Below are 13,457 nucleotides of genomic sequence, written 5' to 3'. Positions count from 1 at the left end.
CTGCCTTTTGACCCGGCAGTTCTACTGCTGGGATTATACCCTAAGAATCCTGAAACACCAATTCAAAAGAACCTATGTATCCCAATGTTCATAGCAGCACAATTTACAATAGCCAAGTGCTGGAAGCAACCTAAGTGCCCATGAGCAAATGAGTGGGTCAAAAAACTGGTACATTACAGAATGGAATCCTACACTGCAAAAAGAAAGAAGCCCCTAACCTTTGCAATAACATGGATGGAATGATCTCACCTGTATGTGGAACCTAATCAACAAAACAAGCAAGCAAAATATAACCAGAGACATTGAAATAAAGAAAAAACTGACAATAACCAGAGGGGAGGGGAGAGAGGGATAACAGGGAAAGAAGGGGAAGGGTCGTCAAGGAACATGTGTAAAGGACCCGTGGACAAAGCCAAAGGGTGGAAGGACTCAGGCTGGGAGGTGGGGATGGGTGGGGCAGGGTAAAGTAGTTAGTGGGAAAATGGAGACAACCGTACCTGAACAATTTTTAAAAACCTTAAAAATATATAAATAGGGAAATAAAGAATATATCATTTTTATTCTAAAAGACACATAAGTGTGTCTGTTCTCAGGCAGATGTGTGTGTTTTGAAGTTAAGTTTCTGTATACATAATCCCATTGAACCATCCATGGCTTTGCATTCCTTTTAATGACTTTCATTCTTCAGGAATGTGCTGCCTGGCTTGAGGACTGTTCCTCTACCCTACTCTGAGCCTTTTATGAATAAAATAGCCTCGCCTCGCATGCACTTGATTTGTATGCGTGTTGTGTGCAGGGATGCTCTGGTGTTGGTGCCCTCAGGTTCCCTTGGACCGCACTTCGCAGGGAGCCTTGCCTGTGCTGCCTGTTGGTGCGACTCCTCCCTCTCCTGCGCTCCCCACAGTTTCTCCTGCTGTCTGGACCGAGCCTCTGGACCTTCCGCCCCTGGCAGCTTTTGCTAGCTGACTGAAGCTGGCGTGGGGCATGATTCTCTGTGTACTGCTTTTATTAGTTTTCTCAGTCAGACTATTTGTACCTTTTTTATAGTTTATACTTTCTCATTACATTTTGTTTATTTTTTAAAAGATTTTATTTATCTTTTTTAGAAAGAGGGAAAAGGAGGGAGAAAGAAAGGGAGAGAAAAATCAGTGTGTGGTTGACTTTCATTTGGCCCCCACTGGGGACCTGGCCCATAACCCAGGCGTGTGCCCTGACTGGGAATCGAACCGGTGACCCTTTGGTTCACAGCCCACCCTCAATCCACTGAGCTGCACCAGCCAGTACTACATTTTGTTTATTAATGTGGGTTTTGTTGTTGTTTTTGTTAAACTGATCCTTAAATCTGTGTTTACAGACAATTCTCCATGACGCTCTTGTTTTTCTTTTCATTTTGTGCACAAAAGCCCTGGTTGCCTTTGTTCTGCTCTATTTTTTCAGGATGATGTTTGTAGTGAGTAGCTGTGGAGGATATAGTGACCCCAGAGCCAGCGGATAAGTTTGCGTTTAGCTTTGGGAGAAAAGGGCTGGTTTCTCCCTTTAAGCCGAGGGGTAGACATGCGGTCTGCCCATTCCGAGCTCAGGGACCCGTTCCCGTGTCTCACCCCACTGCAGGTGCAGCTGTCTGCAGGCCCTCCTCAGCTTGCCCTGGAGCAGGAGAACGCCACTCCTGTTGTAGCAAATTCCCACCCTCTGACCCGGGGGTGGGTCACTCGTGAGCTTGTGAGAGGTAAAAATCTCAGATCCTTCACACTGCTTGAGAATACATAGGAAATGCAATTAAAAAGGCAAGTAAATAGCTATCAGAGTTCCACCCAGAAATGTCATTTTTATCCATGTTTCTCATTAAAAACTAAATTATATATCATTTGTATAAATGGAGCATGGATTTTTTTTCCTTAGGGGTTAAACCAAAGGTTTGGCAGAATTTTGCTATTTATTTTAATGACAATTTTTAAAGTATAAAACCACCTGCTTTTCTTATGCATATAAATTTGTACCGTAGGTATGTGTGTAGTATACATACACATATATTGGAGTGTGTGTGTGTATTCATGTTTCAGAGAAACCAAAGCAGTTATTCGAGCATTAATGTTAATTCCATATGTATCACTAGGATGTCTTATTTGTCTCTATTCCAGAATATTGGAAAGAAGATGACCTGCCAGGAGTTCATTGCAAACCTCCAAGGTGTTAATGAGGGTGCTGACTTCCCCAAGGATCTACTGAAAGTAAGCACTGAAGTACTACTTTCCAAAATATACTTAGGTTTCTATTTTCTTCTGCGTATGTTCCTATCTCAAATAGGCAGGCTCAGGATCATGTTTGGTTTTCTGCTTCCGGTTCTGTTGTCGGTGTTTTGGTTGGGCCTTGTCCTTGATGCATCAGACCACACGGTCCCCTTCAATTAGCTGCTCCTCAAAGTCCACGTTATGATGAATAATACAGAGATAATGAGTGGATCTGGAGTAATTGCTGATACAAGTGGCTGGTGGGCAGTTTTTTGTTCATTTCTAGGCAGACTGTCATTCGAGAGTGGTCACAAAGGTGGTGTGTTCACTATGGAAACAAGAAAGCATTTGCACACTGGTACTGGAAGCAGTTCAGACTACATTCAGTCACTAGTCACAGCCACTCAGGTTGTCCCTGAAAAATAGAATAAATTAAGTCTGAGCAATTGTAGAATGCCCGAATTGTTTGCACTTGGCTTTTTTATTGGTAACCATTGGCAATTGGTCATCATTGGCATGATTTTTCTTATCTTCAGGTTGTTTTCAAGGAAATAGCTTAAACTCGTAACATTCTACAGTGGCATAAATGAGGTGTGTGTGATCAAGTGCAAAACAGTGATTGATAATGGATGTGACTATTTTATAAGTTTAGGATAAGATGTGTATGTTAAGAATGTGATTTTTACAGAGTTCTGTTTGTTTCTTAGCCTTCTTTTTAAAACCTTTGTGCATGTGTAGATTTCTTTTGAAATCAGTTCCTTTGAATGAATTTGCTAAAAAATATGACATATTTGACGTGGAGGGGTGGGATGGGATGGGAGTTAAAGACAGAAAACTGTAATTGAAAAATAATTAAAGAAAAAAAAAGAAAAAAAGATGATATATTTGAATCATGCATAATGTGAAAATGTACCAGTTAAAAGATAAGTCCCATATTATGTTTTATGTGACTTTTAAACTATAAAAAAAATATGTAGAATAGAGTTCTGCAAAATTTGGAAAGATATATATACTGTGGAAAATGAAAGAAGTTATTAAAATAGGGTACAATGAGATTGTTAGTCTTTCTGACGTTAATTGCAGCTTGTTGAAAAACTGCATTATAAAAAAAGGAAGAAAAATAGCTTCAGCTTACTATATAAGGTATAATTATATAATTTTATTATATAATTTTTGTAATTGTATAGTTCTATAATTTTAAAATAATTTTTATTGAGGTATAATTGACAGACCACTATGCTCGTCTCAGGTGTGTGACATAATGACTTGCTATACATTGTGCAGCAGTCACAGTAAGTCTAGTTAAACATCTGTCACCATGCATAGTGACAGAATTTTTTTTCCTGTGGTGAGAACTTTTGAGATAGGCTCTCTCAGCAGCGTTTAAATGCGCACCACAGCACTGTTAACTGTGCTCACCGTGCTGCACCTCACATCCCGATGACAGGGAGTTTGCGATTTTGACGCCCTGTGCCCATGTTGCCCACTCCCCCACCCCCTACCACTGGCAACCACCAATCTGTTAAGGAAGTGTCTTTTCAGTGGTTTCTTCATAGAGCAAATGCTGCCCTTTGTGAGGCTGCAATTCCAAATGGGAATGGGCAATAAAAGGTCTTGGACTATGACGTGTTAAATATGTTCTGTATATCCCTCGGAGCTTTCCTGTCGATATAGGTTAACAAGTCTGTTTTCAGTCTAGCCGTGTGCACATGGAAAATAATGGAGTCTTTTACGAGAGGATTTGTGAGGCTTTTACCCAGTTATCGGAAAAGAAAATGACAGGAGCATTTTTCATGGCGAAGCGTTTGGATTTCAGTGGTGAACTTACAGTAGCGTGTGTGACTGGGAGTGAATCGTTGGGCAGCGTTGGAGCACATTGGGTGGGGCTGCCTGGAGCCCCAGGTAGTTACCGCCCAGTCCTGGGGCCGCCACTCACCTCGCTCACCTCGAGTAAACGCGATGGTCGGAGTTACTCTGCCAAGACCTCCTGGGGTGATTTGTCGCAGTTGCACAGTTGAGATAATGGTCACGAACCTTGGGAGAGAAAATATGCATTATCCTACTCTTTATTTACTGTGGGAAGAGAACAGTGAAATGGCATTGAGAAGTGACTTGTGGTATTTAGCACAGAAATTATCAAATCAAATACTGATTTTCTGTCACTGCGAAGCTCAGCCAGAAACCGTCGCAACATGAGTTTTTCATTTCAGTAGGAATCTGGATTTTACTGCAGATTTCAGCGGGAAGAGGTTTTCTCCAAACCATTTTTGTTTTATTTCACCCTTCTGTGGCCGTTCCTTTTCCCTTCCCTTCCTTTCCTCCCTCTCTCCTGTTTCTCTGTGTTTCTCCTCTCCCTCACATTTCTCTCTCTCTCTCTCCTTCTCTCCCCCCCCCACTGAAATTAATTATTGGGCAGATTTGAAATTAATTTGAATTTTGGGGAATGTGATACATATGCCACATAGATGCATACTTGTGCACAGATACCACAAAAGTGGTATCTGTTGTTCTGTCTTTTATTTAGGTTATTATTCCATTTCATCTCCCACCCGTAAACATTAACGTTCTCTCTTTCTCATAAGTACCCCCCATGGCCTAGCCACACTCAGTGAAATATGCCACAGCACCTGGCCCGTCTCGTGGCTCCGCGGGGCCTGCCCATCCCGACACTTGGCTGTAGTTTGCCTTCAAGCTTCATTGGAGAAGAAGGGGAAGGAGATGTTCTGCTTTTGATTATGGCAAAATCATAAGACACTCCTAAGACTCTCTCATATACAGTAAAACTCTTAAGGACATGAATGTAGGGGGATGGGAATGCAACACAACATGTGGGCCGGTCCTGGTGGGAGGCCAAACTTTCCAAAAGGTGGCTGGCTCTGCTTGTGTATCTGGGAGCTACACTGACTGGGTTCTAATCACACCCCCCTCTCTTATTAGCTGAGGGTTGTGAGCAGATTCATTTAAACTTTGTGTCTTGCTTTCCCCATCTGTGAAATGGGATATTTTATTAATCCTTGCCCCACCTAGTTGTTTTAATAGTTACAACTTTTTATTGAATATTATTTTATTATTTACCTTGCCTGCAGTGGACTGGAAAGGGACTCCATCCCTTCCTGAAGTTATGTGAGCCTAAGACTCACGTACCTAGGGTCACACAGCTCCTAGGGTCAAATGTGTCTAGTGTCAGCAAACAAGACATCTGTCCCCCACCCCTATTTAGCCTATGTGCACACATTCTCTCGGTCGTTAAAAGGAGCTACCTGAGACCTTGACCTTGAGTATTTCCCTTTTATAGTAAGATTTTTAATCCTACTATAATCCATTTGTGCTTCCTTTTTTTCCCAAAGACTAGTTGGTTCCAAAGAATGGCCATCAAAATCTCCACAAGAGGCATTTTTTTCGTGAGTCTGCTCAACATTGCATAGGTACCTGAGAATGACCTTGGCCACCCCTTCATTTCCCTGGCCTTTTACCTTGTCAGCAACTGTCTCTCTCCTAAGTCTCTCTCTCTTGCTGTGTTTTTATATCTTATATTTGGTGTGTTTCTTTGATGCTGCAAAAGTGGAGATACTGTGGAGAGTTCAGTTTTAAACCAGCCTTGGACTCTAGAAGAACCTTTGAAGAAGTACACTGGTTCTTGTACTCTTTAGAGAGCCCAAGATGGTCCTGGGATGTTATTGGAGACGTGAATTCCTTGAAGTGACTGAAAGTCCCTGAGTAAGTACCTGCTGTCCTGTGTTTTCTTCAGAGAGAGAGAGCCCGAGGCCAGAGAGCTCCGGGCACCGATTGCTGGTGTTCAGCCTGGCCTCGGCGGTTTGGGCAGACTCTTGACTCTGTTGGCCTGCGGGTCTCTTCCTCCCAGTGCTGTCAGGGGCGGGTACCGAGGCACCAGTGAGAGTGTTGGCCTGTCATCATGAGGGTGTTTCAGAAGCTCTTCGTAGAATAGGCTTTAAGAATTGTCCTAAATGTTCCTCTGTTTTGCGCTCAAAATGTAGCACCTTGCTTCTTCGCCTTCCTGTTCCCTAAGTTGTATTTATTCCAAGTCTCCTATGAACCTCTGTCCTTGGTTTTGGCAGAAAAGCAACATGTTAGTCCAGTCTGCTTTGCATGTCTAACCCCGGCCGTCGATAATCCTCCATTCCTTATTACATGTAGGGAGAGACTCGGGGACCTTGAGGTAACGGCCACCAGTAGTTCAGATAGGTAGGGGGGAATAGCCATTTCAAAATATGCTTCCATGAAAGAAGGGAAGAGACAACATGAAATGAGAGAAAAGGAGCCAGTGAGAAGGGGCATAGCAACATAAAGGGTGGAAGGTCAGGTGTTGGCCGCACGATTGCATTTTGAGGAGACGTCCAGACAAGATTTTGACAATGAAAGAGGAACCCTGTTTGTGATCCCAGTTTTCTTACTGCCACCTACCATGTCGTGCTCAATTAATATCCTTCTTAATATTTTCATCTTACTCATGGTTAGATCTTTAATTTTTTTTTCTTGAGCAGCAGTTTAATTCAGTACGTACCAAGGGGAACTAGAAAAGAAATGGCTAAAATAAGCTCTAATTTAAGAATATTTATATTACCATAATGATAGAGAGGACAGAAACAACAAAACAACCAAGTCTTTCAAAAATTATTCTAATGTGCCCTGGCTGGTGTAGCTCAGTGGATTGAGCACGGGCCTGCAAACCAGAGGATCGCGGTTCAATTCCCAGTCAGGGCACATGCCTGGGTTGCAAGCCAGTTCCCTGCAGGCCAGTTCCCAGCAGGGGACACATGAGAGGCAACCATACATTGATGTTTCTCTCTCCCTCTCTCCTTCCCTTCCCTTCTAAAGATAAATAAATAAATAAATAAATATTTTTTAAAAAATGATTCTAATGTAACTGAAAAACAAAACTGAATGCAAGGTGCAGAGCATTTTCAAACATCCCTCCTCCTAAATCTGTGTGAGGACACGAATAGCTTTAAGAGTAATTCCAATTAAAGTGCAGTCTCACTAGAAATCATTAAAGGGCCAGGTAAACAAATCTTGCTTGGGCAAGTCAATAACATGTCACCCTTTCAGGCTTATGCTTAGATGTTTGATTTTATGATAATCTTCATAAATTTAACTTTTTTGGTAGAAATTGTTTGCTTGTCTCTTCTTGGGAATTTATTAACTTTGAAATTAGCTTGCAGTCAAGGGAAAATCAGGGTTTTTTTTTTCCAGTCTCAGGTTTGTAATTAATGTTGGGTGGAGGGAGAAAGAGAGAGAGTGGGCACAGGACCAGAGGGGAAAGTGGCACAGAAAGTGAAAAAATATAAATCACAGTGCCTGGCTTAGTGGGATTTGCCTGCTTCATTCTGTTAATGGAATGATAAAAAATGAATTAAGTTGTTGCCTGTTCTTTTAGGTAGAATCCCAATAGAAGTTCTTATTCAGATGTATATGTTTGCCCTTGCTTTTCTAAACAAAAAGACAAAATTTAGATGATGCTCTTTTAAAAGAAGTTTCTAAGAGTGTATAAATTACCTACATATATTCCTTAATATATATACTTGGCTGACAGTATTCTATGTTTTGTTTTAAATGCAGTTTTTTCATTCGGTATTTTTAGGGAAAAATAATTTGTGAAAACAATGGGGACCTTAGCCAGGATGGTAGTGTTTAAACAGACTCAAAAGGTCAGCACAGGAAAACATATTTTAAATAAAGATTAATGTGTCTTGTTGGACAAGGAGGAACATAAGTAGGAAATACAACATTTTACTATGCAGGTTCATAACCGTTAGTCTTTTTTAAACGTATTACAGATGGATATAAGGGTAAGCAAAAAAAAAAAAGAAATCAATCTGCCATTAAAGGCTTAGAGATAAGCAATTTTGTATAAGCTCCATCTCCAAAAAAGAGTTGTTTACATGGTGACAGAAAGAGCCGTAAGGATTTTTCTAAAAAAGAGAGCAATGCCAGCCCGACTCTCTAACAGAATTCTGTTTACTGAATTGACCCTTCAGCCAGGGAGGAGAATGGAAAGATAATAATGACAGTATCCCGCCTGCTTTTCTTTCTTTCTACCAAAAGGCTGGCCTTAAGCAACATTCTCCTCTGTCTTTGCTCTCTCTTCTTTCGTCTTTGCTTCCAGTATTTTAGTGAGGACAAGTACAAGAAGAAAGCTGAGGAAGAATGGGTTTTAGCATACTGATATCTTGGTCATGACATTGTACTATCAGTTTGCAAACGTTATTGCTGGAGGAAATTGGGTGAAAGGTGCCAGAACTCTAGTCTGACAAACTGCAGGTACATCTACAACTATCTCAATAAAACTTTCAATGGAAAAAAAGGCCACTAAAATAAGGCAAATGGGACAGTTTCTTTCCATTCAGCCAGGGACTTAACGTATAATGTAAAAATTAGCATAATGCAATTTTCCTGCTCTTGGCCTTTCAGAGTGCTGAATGTGTAGCAGCAGTAAAGACTTGAGAAAAAGGCAATGGGGGTTATCTTCAAGAGACGAAATTTGGAAAGTCATATGAATCTATTCTTTGACAAAAGTATTCCTGTTACTCTGGATGTTGTGGAGAATTGTTCGGAAGTGGGAGTAGAAAGGGAAAGACAGTAAAGGAATGGTGGCGGCTGTCCGCGGGCTGTGGGTGGCGACCTTACTGAGGGAAATGCATTCCCTATGGAATTATTTTGTGCTTGTTATTAAAGTTCCATTGCAGAATTGTTTTCCCAGACTGCCCCTCCGCCCCCTTCTCTCTGTCACCTGTATGCTAAACTATGCGGAGTGGAAGAGCCGTTAGAAGTAGAAAAGCCTAATTTTTTTTAGAAGTTAACGTCTGATCTGCGAGGCCAAACGTAATGGAAGGCTTCGTGGCGGGGCGAAGTATGTGGTGTCAGAGTTGGGAAGCCAGCCCAGTATTTGACCTTGGCCAGGCAGCTTAAGTTTTTTCAGTTTTCTCGGGTGTGCCATGATTAATAAGACCTTCCTCCAAGAGTGACTGTGACGATTAATACGGTGATGTGTGTCCAGCGGCCAGCACTGTGCCACCTAGAACGCATTCTCGTGTGCCTGGTGTTAGCGTCTTCGTTTTCTCAGTGCTGCTCGTTTCTGCGTCGGGGCTCTGCGGCTGTCTTGGTGTTGCTCGTGACAGGTGACAGAGGTCCAGCATGGTAATGCCACCTCTTGGTGCCTTCGTTTAAGCTCTCTGGGCTGTGCCCGTGACTCTCAGGTTTTCAATTCCAGCTTCTGTGGGCCACGGCACCTGGTGCCCACCCGTTCCCTGTCAACCTCGTCACCTGGACAGTGCTGTGTGTTTGTTCCTCTGTTGCGCTCAAACTTACGTCTTTTGAGCAAAATATTCCAAGGCAAGGAATAGGTTGCAAAAACTCTATACATGATCTTTAAGGATCTTTTCAACCTAAGTACTGGGAGCATTCTTAACATCATTTATTTCTTTGTAAACTCAAGTCATAGCTCTCAAGTTTTAACTTTTATATTTTATATATTGGTTTAAACAAAGAATGCATACTTAATAGTGAAGGTTCAGCTTAAAGTTTGAGAAAATTACCTTGGTTCTAGCAGTATTCTCAGAGGGTTACTCCTACAGAATTATGTGAGGGAAGAGCAGGCCCAGTCTGGAAAAAAGTCTGAACTTTATTATTATTATTATTATTATTATTATTATTATTATTGATTTGAGAGGGAGGTGGGGGAGAGAAACATCAGTTTGTTGCTCCACTTATTTAAGTATTCATTGGTTGATTCTTGTATGTGCCTTGACTGGGGCTCAAACCTGCAACCTTGGCATATCGGGATGCACACTCTAACCAACTGAGCTACCTTGCCAGGGCAAGTCTGAACTTTTTATAAATGAAAGGCTTCAGTGAATTTTCAGAAATACTTGATTTGAGTTACATTTGGAAAATGTAGTTGAAAATAGGAACTTATGGGTGGTATTTAAGTGTAGCTAAAAAAAAGAGCCTCAGCCGTTGCCTAGAGTAGGTGAGCTCTCCGAGAAGGTCATGGAAACCTGGTAGCAACAGTATCTAGGGAGGAAAGGGCTTGGATGCTTATCCTAATATAAGCAGGAGAGCCTTTAAAGGGAAAAGCTATGTTAGCAAGCTTTTTAAGAGAAGAGCTTTAAAGGTTCTGGCTTGGAATATGGAAGATTGCTTTTTTCAGTGAAGTGGATCAAGCTGAGTGGTGATGAAAGGCTCCTAGTGTGTTTCTGCTTCTGCCCCCCCATGGAGATCTGGGAGCGCGCTGCTGCTGCCAGTGACGCACTCGTCGCTGGTATCCCGTGGACGGGATAATGATGCTCCCTTCGGCTTGGTTCCGACCCTGAATGAAACACGGCACTGATAATGGAGATAAATCCTTTGAACTGGCTGAAGATCCACAAATCATGTTCATGCTTTTAAAAAACTATCAAAAAGAAGTCTGTTAGAACATTTTGACAGAACAGATGCTGCTTAACAAGTATAAACAGATTTTCAACCAAAAGAAAAAGTGTTTGGCATGGGGAGGTATTAATCATTAAAGGTACTGTGATGGAGTATTAATAATTCCTAGATGGGTTCTACTTTTAACTTGAACATGAGGAAGTGCTACAGAAGTTCATACTCAGATGCAACCATAGCAGTTCGAATGTTTGTGTGTCTGGACCATTGTTTAAACGACATAATATAGTCCACCAAGGCTGCCGCTGTTCTCCCTCAGGCACAAACACACAGTGCTGATGTGAATCCAATGAATGGGTCACGTGTGAATCTGAACCCTCCTCCTCTCAGGTGAGCACGGTGGGCGGGGCCCTCAGGAGCCTGCTTTGCACAGGCCTGCAATCCAGTGGCAAATGAGCTCTCATAGAGAATGTCCCTTCCTAATTGGATAAGTGTTCACCTATCCACTAAAGATACACAGAAACCAATTTTAATTTAAGGGCATCTGTCTACAGCTTGTGCAGTGAAAAAAATCTGTAAAGTAAAACAGTGTGCTCTGCGGTCGTATTAGTGCTTCCCTTAGGTAGAGGTCAGCTGTCTAAAACAGCAAAAAAGCTGAAAACACACAAGAATAAAAATAGCTCTGAACAGCCAGAATGAAAGGGTATTACACAGTTTGTATAATGAATCTCACAAACTTTATTCTGACCCTCATTTATGGCCTATTTTTAATAATAACTGCAATTTTTACTTCAGAGTACTGGCCCAGTCTTTTTTCCCGGAGTGGCCTAGGCACCTGGCCATAGAGACGCGGGGACACCAGCAGACCAGCAACTTCCAACACCCGGGGAAGGGGCAGGCACCTGCCACCCATCCTCTCTGAGCCAGGGCTGCATTAACAAGGCAACAGCCATATCCAATTGATTTTCTAAAACAATTTAATTAAGAACAAGCATTTAGCTTGTTACTAAAGGTTTAAATCTAACTATTTGTTATCGATTATTGTGAAGAAACCATTCTTTTCCCACTTAGCCATGAATTAGAAGGATGAAGTTGGGGGAGTCCTGTCGGTCAGCTCTGTGACAGGAAGTGATTTGGTCCTGGAATGTAGAGAGAATGAGCCTTGAAAAACACTGGTCCCCAAACCTAACAGGCGGGGCTGTTCTGACAAAGGGCAGGCCGGTCAGTGCAGTCAGCAGCTTCCCGGAGAAGGGCCGCATCGTCACACAGCAGAGCGACGGGTATACTGAACGAGTCGTCAGAGGTGTTTCCTTATATTTACTTAGTTTGATTAAGGATTGTGAAGTAGATTCGGAAAGATTGCCAGCAGACCTGTTTGGTAAAGATTTTGGCATACAGAGAAATTAGCTCCCATCAGAAACTAATATGGGATAATTCATCTCTATACCCCAAATCATTCTTGAACTCTGTTCCCTGTCACTGTTGTTTTTTATTGTTATTTTAGAGATTTATGTTTCCTTTAGTTGTTTTAACATTTGCCCTTTGCTGGGACTTTCCGCAGATGGCAGCCTAGTGTTGTGCTGTAGCGTTACTTTCTCAGAAACCCCAGGAAGCACCTCCCCGCAGACATCACCAGGCTGATGTAGGTACTGAGCCTTCCTTTCGACACTGTGCCTCATGGTCAGTGTCGACACCCCTGTGGTTCTTCCTCACCATCTCTCCAGACCACCTGTTGAGAGTCCCTGTACCTTCAGATTCTTTCCCTGATTAGAACACTGCCATTTGAAAGCCATCAAAAGACGGCAGTGCTTACTCCTGGCGCAAGCAATTTCATCAGGAGATTCTTAATTCTAGAAGCAGTTATTCCTTGAGCATACATCACAGATAAGGTGTTACTCTTTTTATTTCATTTCCAGAAACATAAATCCGAGGTAAATCTGTACCCAACCTTGAAGGGTTATTCTTTGCATCTCCAGGTGCTAATCCAATGTTGTAAACTTAGGCAAAAAAGACAGCTTTGAAAAGAGTTGTGGATAGGTAAATGCAGTACCCACATCCTCCTACAACCACATCAGAATTACAACAAAACCACAGAGCAACTGTCATTGAGATCCACCTGAAACCACCTGAATGGAAGTCCTACAACGAGTGATGTAAAGAAGCCAAATCAAGACTGAAAAGCCAAGTTCTTTGTCAGTCACATTACAGTCAGACCTATGACCATGTCATGTCTAGTGTTGTCATTTTCAGACATTGTTTCACTCTGATGTATTTTCAGATAGGTTTCATCTTAAAGATCCATGGAAAGGACTCTGACTTTCTGAGTTATCTGAGAATAAATTTTCCAGTCACACCCTTAAACTGCATGCAGACTCACAGAGCTCCAAGGAATAACCGGGTTTATGGCAGTACAGGCAGGTGAGCTGGATAAAGAAGAACTGACCATGTGGGACTAGATGAACCGAGGATAATTATTATTCTTATTACTTTTTTCAAAATATTGCTGACTTAAAAAATTTTTTTGTTTCCTGGATATAAGGAAATTTGTTTTTTTTCCTTATAGCAGTTTGGTAAATTATACCTTTGTAAGCAACATAGAAGCATTTATATTTTTCTCCCTATCAGAGCCCTCTAGAATTTGGAAATGCGTAGTGCTTATTATTTAATTTTCATGGCAATATGGCTGTTTGCATCAATTCAATGTGTGTCTGTTCTCTCTGTAACAGGACACAATTGGAAACTGGCTTACTAACCAAGACTTTGAGTGGCATGTCATGTTTGAGAGACATGCATAGATTCTCATGTTACTAGAAAGCTTAGAGAAATTAAGATCGACTTTGGAAG

The 13,457-nt window shown here is 41.7% G+C and overlaps 1 protein-coding gene across 11 annotated transcripts in view; it reads left to right on the top strand.

Moving 5' to 3' along the window:
• The window catches only part of PSD3 (pleckstrin and Sec7 domain containing 3), a 554,618-nt gene that overhangs the window by 333,171 nt on the left and 207,990 nt on the right, over positions 1–13,457 (top strand). For all 11 annotated transcript variants that reach the window (XR_008390587.1, XM_053659810.1, XM_053659811.1 and 8 more), the window contains one exon: positions 2,139–2,228. Coding sequence is in view for 10 of the 11 variants with exons in the window: in XM_053659810.1 (XP_053515785.1) it covers positions 2,139–2,228 (90 nt within the window). In the remaining variant the exon portion in view is untranslated. The remainder of the gene's footprint in view (positions 1–2,138; positions 2,229–13,457) is intronic.

This window comes from Artibeus jamaicensis, unplaced genomic scaffold (assembly GCF_021234435.1).
Source record: "Artibeus jamaicensis isolate MK-2021 breed Jamaican fruit bat unplaced genomic scaffold, CSHL_Jam_final scaffold_833, whole genome shotgun sequence".
Classification (NCBI taxonomy): domain Eukaryota; kingdom Metazoa; phylum Chordata; class Mammalia; order Chiroptera; family Phyllostomidae; genus Artibeus; species Artibeus jamaicensis.
The sequence above is the reverse complement of the archived record's forward strand: the minus strand, read 5'-3'. Positions and strand labels throughout refer to the sequence as shown.